Genomic DNA, 9891 nt, shown 5'->3' on the forward strand with positions numbered 1-9891 from the left:
TCAAAAATGAATACACATTAAAAAGTTAAAAAAAAAAACCACGTAGCATATAAAAAGTGTCATATCAGTAACTGTTGAATGAAAAACAATTATCATTTCCCTCAGAAAATGACTGACAAAGAAAAGGCTCAAAACTCATGGATCTTCTTATTTACCATGCACTGTATGGGCATCCTGGTTCAGCTCTGTTGAGGGAAAATGAGCCACGGCTGAAGAGGGAAGTAAAAACCTGGGAAGCAGGTTCTTGCAAACTGTATTGAGGAGTATGACTGAGATCTATAATGGAGAGCTATGAGGGGTGTTAAGCAAGGGAGTGATGTGGTCAGAACTGTGGTGTAGAACAGTCAATCTGGGTCTTGTGTGGAGAATGGATGGATGAGGTGGAGAGACGTTAGTTGAGAGGTTATTAAGATCCAGAGAGAGGAGATGGTGATCTAAAGCAGGATAATGGCAAAAGAGACAGAGAGAATAGATTGAATAGAAGTTTGTAAGGCTGCTGGTTAAGGGTCAGACTCTCAGTTTTGGCTCAGGTCATGATCTCACAGTTTCTAGGGTTTGAGTCCCGCATCGGGTTCTGTGCTGACGGTGCAGAGCCTGCTTGGGATTCTTTTTCTCCCTCTCTTTCTGTCCCTCCCTTGCTCATGCTGTCTCTGTCTGTCTCAAAATAAATAAACTTAAAAAAAAAAAAAACTATTAAAAAAAAAAAAAAAGCTTGTAAGGCTGAGCTGAAAGAACTGGGTGGTTGAAAGGGTGAACAGGAAGGAAGAGCCAAGAAGGAGGCCTACATTTCTGGCAGGCACCACAGGGAGTATAGTCCTACCACCATAGAAAGAGGAGATTTAGCAAGAAGGAAGCAAGTTCAATTTTTGGACATGTTAGATTTAAGGGTCCCCTAATAGAAGATGACAGCAAAAGTATGCTAATGGCAATTTTAAATATAGATCTGCATCTCAAGAAAAGGTTAGGGTTGAAAAGTATCTTTTTGATTTTTATTCCAGATCAGTGTTTTGTTTTCTATAAATATGGTTACACATATTAAAAATGAAGTAAAAGGTTAAATACAGCTAAGCTCAAAGGCTTATTCCCTCTTGATTTTCTCAGAATTTTATATACTTTGGTTTCTTAGAAGACCAAAAGTCTGGACAAGGTATTTGAATTCTCTTCTGACATTTAAACACTATCTGTTAATATGATTTTCGGCAGTAGAGTTATTTAATGGATTAGGAAGAAAAACGCATAATCTTGGAGTACATTTAGAGCTGCTCATATTGGTTCTCGCATAAGAAAAGGTGTTTTTTTTTTTTTTAATATCCCAGCATTTTAGCCTTCATAAGCCCACGCAGCAGTAAATCCTAAACTTCAAGTCCCCATCTTCAGATTTGTGAAGGGAGGCTACTTAAAGGGACATGTGGTCTGGCTGCTTAGAGCAGTATTGAGAGGGTGGACTCTCCAGGCAGACTCCGGCCCTTCTGTCTTACTACTTATATGATCTTCACCAAGGGATTTCACCCCTCTACCCTCAGTTGCCTCATCTGTAAGATAGTGATAATAGTACCCCCTCTTGGGTTTATGAAGATAACTTACATAAAAAGCACTTATGAAATATTGTGTGCACTCAATCATGTTATCAGTAAGTAATTCTGTTCAAGACAGTTTTCTTTCTCCTAAACTCAACATCACCACTGATAAAAAACCATAGAAAAATATTATCTTAGGTCAGGTTTTCCAACCAGAAACAGAATTTCATATATAAGATGTAACATCTAAAGGCTAGTCTTTTCTGGGAACTCTTAGGTATCTGTCAAAGTCATCACAGAGTGGAATCTTACTAAGCAAGGCAGAATCGATAAGGTGGACTGTTTGGAAAAGAATTCCCAGGTAGCCCTGGGACTAGGGCCAGAGAAGCAAGAATTAATATCTGAAGTTTACTGAAAAACCAGTTCTACATTCCAAACAGTCATGTTCCCATCAAAAATATGGATAAGGGTGTTCACAATATAAAAATAAAAGTGTAAATCCAATGTAAGTAGAGTAGTTTACCTTCATTTCCATAAAATGGAAATTAATCAGGACAAACATTTTACTAAAGGGACCCAGCAGGGCCAGTGAAGCAATGATACTCCTGTATGGGATAAAACCACACAAGTAGGAAGGACCATACCTACGCTTCACCAAGAGAATAGTCTGCTCCCAGAATGATTAGTTATGAATATGCTTGAAATAAAATGAGAGCCTTCCCAAATCATGAGCATGACACATGCTTTTCAATTGGCTGTTAACATTCTTGAAAGCAACGGTTTACCAATAATTACAAATGATGTACGGCTTAAAGTAAAACATAATACGATGCTTGATTACAAATTACAACCAGTCTATAGAAGTTAAATGCATACCGTACTTTAATAATCAAGACAGTTTAGCCATTTTTCTGGAGTATGTCTCAAACAAAGTTAGCATATAACCCGTATTTAACAATATTGCTGACTTTTTAGTCATTTTATATTTAAGGGTCCAAAATATATTATGTTCACAAAATAACACTGTGAATGCCAACCAGTTTTTTACTTATTCCTTCAGAAACACTCTACCCTGGTCATACACACTAATTTTTATCACTAAAAATAACCAAAGGTGGTAATTCAGTCTCACCTCTACACAGAAGTTCTAATTGCCCCAGAAACCTGTAGGTCAAGTTCTCAACCCTTGAAAAGGAGCAAAAATGTTCCAGGGCATCACCATAGCCATGTATTTGGGCTTTGTATTTATAGCCCAATTATATTAGATTTGAGACCTAAATATGGTCATACGCATCGCAGAAACCCAAGTTCCATATCAGAAATAAAATGTGAAAGGAATCAAAGAGATTTTGTAATTCCAATAGCACAGACTTCAAAAATTGAACTCTTAGACACAACTCCTACATCTGTCTTTAACTAAGAGGTCATTACCATGCTTACAGGTTTGAGGCAGTAATCTATGGATTAGTGTGTGATTAATCAAAGAGTGCACTTACTACCATGAACTTGGGTCCTATGCCATAGGATTATTTTTGCTTTCTCCAAAAGAACCATTTGCTCCTGAAGTAATAGACTTTTAAGGCACATTTTAACAAAAACCCATCATATACCCAGCTTAAAAATGGAAGCTCCTCCTGGTTACAACAATATATATATATAGCTAAGTAATGTGTGATTTACCAGATAGGCAAGTATCTCTACCTTTAGGATAAAGTCACATTAGAAAAGTGATTCTTTATTTGCTTAATCAAAAAGAAACATTGTGTAAAAAATATTAGAGCATTAAATTTATAAGAATAACCCATATGTACCAAGCCTGTTGGCAAAGATCCAAAGATCCAACAGGATATAGGTCTAGAAATTAAGGAAAAGGCTCCTTTGGAACCCTGGGCTCCTACTGACCCAGGTTTCTGAGCAGGAATCATGAGGAAGGGAGTTGGGCGCCTTAATGATTTTTGGAAATTTCCTTCCAAAATGCACAGACCCTTGGGAGGACTCAAATCTTAAACCGCAATCAGTCTTGCGTTTGCAGTTAGCAGCCTCAAAGGAATAGGATTTGGGGAGTAAAGGAGAGAGGATGGAAGGAAGCTACAGATGGAAGTGAGATAGTTTCAAGGGCAAGTAACTTTAGAAACTTGGTACATTTTGCTAGGACCAGCTTTGATTTCCTCAGGAGTCTCTGCTTAAAAATAAATAAATAAATAAAATTATTTTCTAATACCCACAAGTAGCTTTAGGGCACTGACCCTGGGGATGGACATAGAATTACCTACTTGGAATGGTCTGGGGTGAGGGGTGATTAGTAAGTCTCTTAACATCCTGATAGTCTAAGGTAAGCATGAGTGGAAGAATTTCATGGAGACCAAGACATAGCTAACTGTAACGCCTCCTCTGGCTGTCCTCTTCCCACTGATCGTTAGGGGTTTGCAGGATGGCTTTTCAGCTGTGCAGAGTGTGCTGCTAGCAAGCTGAGCTCTAGTTCAGTCCTAAGGTGGGAACAGGCAGAGTCCACAAGGCACACGATCACAGATGAGCAGGAGGCTCAGTGGCGACAAACATGCTCACCAGGATTATGCTCTCCGCTCAAGTTCTGAGACATTCCCTGCGGTCATGATCCTCAACAAACGTTTTAAATGTTGCACAACAACAGGCCCATTGCTCAGGGCCGAACATACAGAATTGTATATATATTTTTAAATCTGTAGGTACCAATCACCTACAATTGGGAAACCATGTGGCCTCTGATGTTACTTTGACCAATCTCCAGTGATTGGCACCATTTTGGAAATCTGGTCCCGAAGGTTCCAAAGAACAGTAATGCAGCAAAAAGGAACAACCTCTCTGTATAAAATGATTATAGAGATGTGTGTTGAGGTAAAGAGCTCTGTAAAAACTGTTGAGTCGGGAAGTACTGCCCCAGCTATAGAAATTTTTAGGTAAGTTTGGTGCTAACAGTATTCTACAAAACTCCCGTTTATACCAGTGATAAACAGGAGACAGTTCTTATTGCTCCTGGAGCTTGCTGCCCCAATCTGTTCCAGCTCCACTGAAAAATGATTTTTCTCGACAATTGTTAGCAAAGATTCCCAAAGTGATTAAAAAAAAAAAAAAAAGTCATTGCCAGTGCATTGCTTTTTGATTTCTGATTGCCATATAGATCTGAACTACACTACAGTATGCATGTCCTTGACACCAAGTACAGAAAAAAGCTTAGAAAAGTTGTTTTATCAAAGTTCAAAGAAAAAAAAAACATGAAAAAGAGCAAAATATATACAGTTCCTGGCAGTCCTCACACAGGAGTTTCTGACCACAGACCATAAAAGTTTACATTTGTGTAACGAAATTACAGATTTTACTTCATTGTTAAAATACAAGTTTTGGCTTCAAAGTGCTCACTTTATTTAAAAAAGAGAAGATCAAGAGGGTTGCAGGAATTTTTCTTTTCTTACACCGAATACATCATGTGTCCCATATCCTTTTTCCTTTTCCTTTAGTGCAACACAGCTCAGTGGCCTCACTGGAAGGTCTGGCTTAAAAAGATACTCCTGAAACTTCACTACAGCAGCACATTTGGGGTCCCATTGGGGGTGGCTCCTTTTTTCTTCTGTAGCCGATTCTGAACTTTTCGTGATTTCACCATCTTCATTCTCACCTCAAAAACTTCATGGATGGCCTTCCGGAAGCAATGAAAATTATAGTCAATAAGCCCTGGAGAAGAAAACAAAAATATTTAGAAATGTCTCATGGAGCACCTGGGTGGCTCAGCTGGTTAAGCATCTGACTCTTGATTTCAGCTCAGGTCATGATCTCAAGGTCTTGAGTTTAAGCCCAGCATTGGGCTCAGCACTGGGCGTGAAGCCTACTTGAAATAAAAAGAAAAGAAAATTTTTAAAAAGACAGAAACAATCTCCTCTTTTCATGTCTGCTGTGGCCAAGACAAGCAACTAGGGGGAGGCAAAAGAACAGCCGTAACAGAAGGTTCACAGACTTCCTGAGGAGCTCTGAAGCTGGGCTTCAGGAATTGCAGGCAAGATTTTGCAAATGGACATGTTTTCCTAAGGAAAGGTTCCAGAGATGGGGCACCTGGATGGCTCAGTCAGTTGAGCGACTGACTCTTGATTTCAGCTCAGGTCATGATCCTGGGGTCATGAGATCGGGTCCCGAGTCTAGCTCTGTGCTGAGGGTGGAGCCTGCTTGGGATTCTCTATCTCTTTCCCTCTGTTCCTCTCCCTCACTCATGCTCTCTCTCTCTAAAAAAAAAAAGTTTCCAGATGATAGACCACATTTCCACAGTGTCTATGATCCACAACATTTGAAGAACCAACTAAAGTGCACCTTTTTCTGACATGTCAGAATTCAAAATTTCTTACAATTAAGACATATCTTCCATGAAATATTTATTACTTTTCCCCAAAGGGGATTATTAAATTGACTCTGAGTGGAGGCAGACCCTGACTTGAAGTATGGCTGAGATCTCAAAGCTTTAGGATCAATGATTCAATCGATCGATATTTACCAAATATCTATTATCTTTAAGCCATAGTCATAAGCCCTGGGGAAAGCAAAGTCCTAAGTTTAGAGTGGTAACAGTCACCTCCGGTCAATTCTAAGCTCACAAGTTCAACAATCAATGACACTCGAGTTTTTTCAATACTAAGTAAATTTTAAATGCAAAAACAGTACGGGAGAATCTTTTTGTGTTTTCTGAAATTATTGGTACAAGAATAGAATAAAAGATAATCCAAAGTCTTGAGTGCATTCTTCATCATCACTAATGTGTAAAAGTGTTGAGAGCAACATTATGTTTATACCAATTAGGATAAGGCAGTTGGTTCTATTCACTATCTTTAACTTTATTGAAATAACTAGCCCAGTGGTTATTTCCATCCACTCAGGTGACACTTCCAAAGCCCAAACCCAAAATAAAAGAATTGGGATTCCAGCCAAGGAGTGAAATTCTTCCAAACAGTCGTAGTGCGCTGGAGCAAACACCATCTCAGCTCCCAGGAGCTGGAAACCCTCTCAGAGGCGCCCTCTGGTGCTTCTGCAGCGTTAGTGACCACAGTGCAATAAAACCTCCAAGTGATCTCCCTCAAGACAATTACCAGAATAAAGGGATAAGTAATAATAAATAAATAAGTCCAGGGGTGCCTGGCTGGCTCAGTCGGTAGAGCATGCGACTCCTGATTTCGGTTGTGAGTATGAAACCCATGTTGGGTGTAGAGATTACTTAAAAATAAAATCTTAAAAAAGAAAAAAGTAGCTCTTTTCTGCCCGAGGCTTTCTTTAGCACCACAGAACTTCCTCAACCGCACACAGACAGGTACCAGAGATATGGGAATGAACGTTTTAAGGGTAGTCCTCAAACAGAGGGGCCTGGGGGAAGGTGGATAAATGTTTCAGTCTTCCATACTCAACTGGGGTGATCTGAATTTGTTTCACACAGCTTCTCAGAGATTCTCCTATTGGGAGTGAGCATAAAACTGCTCATTGACACCACTGTGGGGGGCTTTTCTACCTTCCGAACTCATTTCCCCACTTCCTCAGTTTGGTTTTTGGGACCATTTTTCATATAAAGTATGTAATTAAAAGAAAATAGGGGCACCTGGCTCGTTCAATCAGTAGAGTATCCGACTCTCGATCTCAGGGTCATGAATTCAAGCCCCGCACTGGGTGTGAAGAATAAAAGAAATAAATTTCAAATATAAAAGAAAATACACAAGGAGCAAATAAATGATTTTATTTAGTGGGAATTTGGATACAAGATGTGAGAACAACCTCAAAATTCTTTGCCTATACAGTAAAACCTTGGCTTGTGAGCATGATTCATTCCACAGGCATGCTTGTAATTCAAAGCACCTGTATATCGAAACAAATTCAAGAACTACTGCCTCAGTTGTGATCATCTGAGGTTCAGCATCACATACTACTTATATTGCAAGACATAGCTTATTTATCAAGTTAAAAATTACTAGAAATGTTTGCTCGTCTTGCAGAACACTTGTAGAACGAGTTACTTGCAATCCAAGGTTTTACTGTATATGGAACCAACTTATGGAAGAAAGCTTAGCTAAAAAAAACTGGCTCAGTGAGAATGCAACTTGCAGAAATATTCTATCGGGGTGCCAGAAATATTCTATTCAGTCGGTTAAGCATCCAATTCTTGATCTTGGCTCAGGTCATTATCTCACAGTTTATGAGATTGAGCCCTGAGTCAGGCTCTGTGCAGACAGTGTGGAGCCTGCTTGGGATTCTCTCTCCCTCTCTCTCTCTGTTCCTCCCCACTTGCACTCTCTCTCAAAATAAATAAATAAACATTTTAAACAAACAAAAAAGAAATATTCTATTGATAGTTCCTGAAAAATCTTATCTTAATTCATCTTTGCAATTTAAAATGTTAACAGTATCTTGCTGCATTTGAAGTTTTAAAAGTAGAAATTCACAAGGCACCTGGGCAGCTTAGTTGGTTGAATGTCAACTCCTGATTTAGGCTTAGGTCATGATCTCAATATCGATTCTGAGCTCAGCATGGATTCTCTCTCTTCCTCCCTCTCTGCCCCTCCCCTGCTCGCGTTCTCTCTTGAAATAAATACATAAACATTAAATGGAAAAAAAAAAGATCCACATGATAAATTCCTGCTTAAATTTACTTCCATAACCATACATGGATGTTAAAATTAATGGGCAAAAGTGTGAGGAGGAACAAAATTTACATAGTTTTAAAGTATTTATTAACTACAAAGGGAAAGACAGGAACTTTCCAGTGGAAAAACCTGGCAGACATTGCCTTAACTAAATCAAGGTCAGCATCACCAGTAATAAGACTTATCAACATCATGAACCACTTGATATGATACACTGAGAAGGACACATTCTTGCCTAAGTGCATAATCTTGTTCCAACTGTGTGGAAACAATAGACAAATCCAATTTGAGGAACATTCTACAAAATAATTGATCGGTACTCTTCAGAAGTGTCAAGGTCATGAAAGATGAAGAACTTTCACAGATTGGAGGAGACTTGGAAGAATAACCAGTAAATTAATTTGGGATCCTAAAACAGAAAAAGGGCATTTTTGGAAAAATGGTGCAATCTGAATAAGGTCTACAGTTTCATTAATAGTATTATACCAATGGTAATTTCCTACTTTTCTTAAAAAAAATTTTTTTTAATGTTTTTTTTTGAGAATGAGAGAGACAGAGAGTGGATGGGGGAGGGGCAGAGAGAGAGAGGGAGACACAGCATCTGAAGCAGGCTCCAGGCTCTAAACTGTCAGCACAGAGCCCGATGCAGGGCTCAAACTCACAAACCATGAGATCATGACCTGAGCTGAAGTTGGACGCCCAAATGACTGAGCCACCCAGGCGCCCCTCCTACTTTTCATACTGTACTATATAGTATGTAAGATGTTAACATTTGGAAAATTGGATGAGGAATATGTGTAAACCATGTACTATTTTTGCAACTTTTCTGTTAAGTCTAAAATCAGTTCAAAATAAACAAGCTCTCCAGGTTGACACTAATGTACCCTAAATTTTAGGACCTGCCGCTAGCCTAGATTGTTTTGGGGGTCTAGTTGTACTATTTGCATTACTTTTCTTTTATTTAGCTTCCAAAATCAACATGAAGTATTAATCACCAAATATAAATTCTGAAAATATCTTTAACCAAGGAAATATATGTATAATGGTTTAAAACACAATACGCACAGAGGCACCTGGGGACTCAGTTGGTTAAGCACCCAACTCTTGCCTTCAGCTCAGGTCATGATTTCACAGATCCTGGGTCCAAGCCCTGTGTCATCAGCTCCCCGCTGACAGTCTGACAGTACAGGGTCTGCTTGAGATTCTCTCTCTCACTCTCTGCCCCTTCCCCTTCTCCCTCTCTCTCTTAAAATAAATAAATTAAACAGAACTGATTCTATGTAGGGACAAGCCCAGGAATCTTAGCTCTGACTTGCCATACACTGGTAGTATAACTTTGAGAGAAAGTCACTCCTAGTTCCTGGATCTGGGTAGAATCATCTATAACTGAGAGAACGAAACAAGGTATGGTCCTGTCCATGTTCAAAATTCCATGAATCTATTATATAACCTGCTCTCACTTTTAGCAAGATGAAAACAAGGAATAAAAGATTAACACTACTTCATTAAAAGTTTTGAAAGCCAAGGACCCAAAAGGCAATTTGGTTGATAACAGTCAGTAAATACAGGAAAAACCTACAACTTCACCAAGAAGCAAGGAAATGTAACTTGAAATGATACTAAGTTTTTAATAATCAAAAAGAGATTTTTTTAATAAAGAGCACGAGTAGGGGGAAAGGGCCCGAGAGAGAGAGAGAGAGAGAGAGAGAGAGAGAGAGAGAGAGAGAGAG

General features: G+C 38.9%; 1 protein-coding gene across 1 annotated transcript in view; it reads right to left on the minus strand.

The window, feature by feature from the left end:
* Window positions 1–2375: 2375 nt before the first annotated feature.
* The window catches only part of RRAGD (Ras related GTP binding D), a 41602-nt gene continuing 34086 nt past the window's right edge, over window positions 2376–9891 (minus strand). The window contains exon 7 of the mRNA XM_040474160.1: window positions 2376–5225. Coding sequence (XP_040330094.1) covers window positions 5074–5225 — 152 coding nt within the window. The 3' untranslated portion in view covers window positions 2376–5073. The remainder of the gene's footprint in view (window positions 5226–9891) is intronic.

This window comes from Herpailurus yagouaroundi, unplaced genomic scaffold (genome assembly GCF_014898765.1).
Source record: "Herpailurus yagouaroundi ecotype Mexico unplaced genomic scaffold, PumYag 139, whole genome shotgun sequence".
Lineage (NCBI taxonomy): Eukaryota > Metazoa > Chordata > Mammalia > Carnivora > Felidae > Herpailurus > Herpailurus yagouaroundi.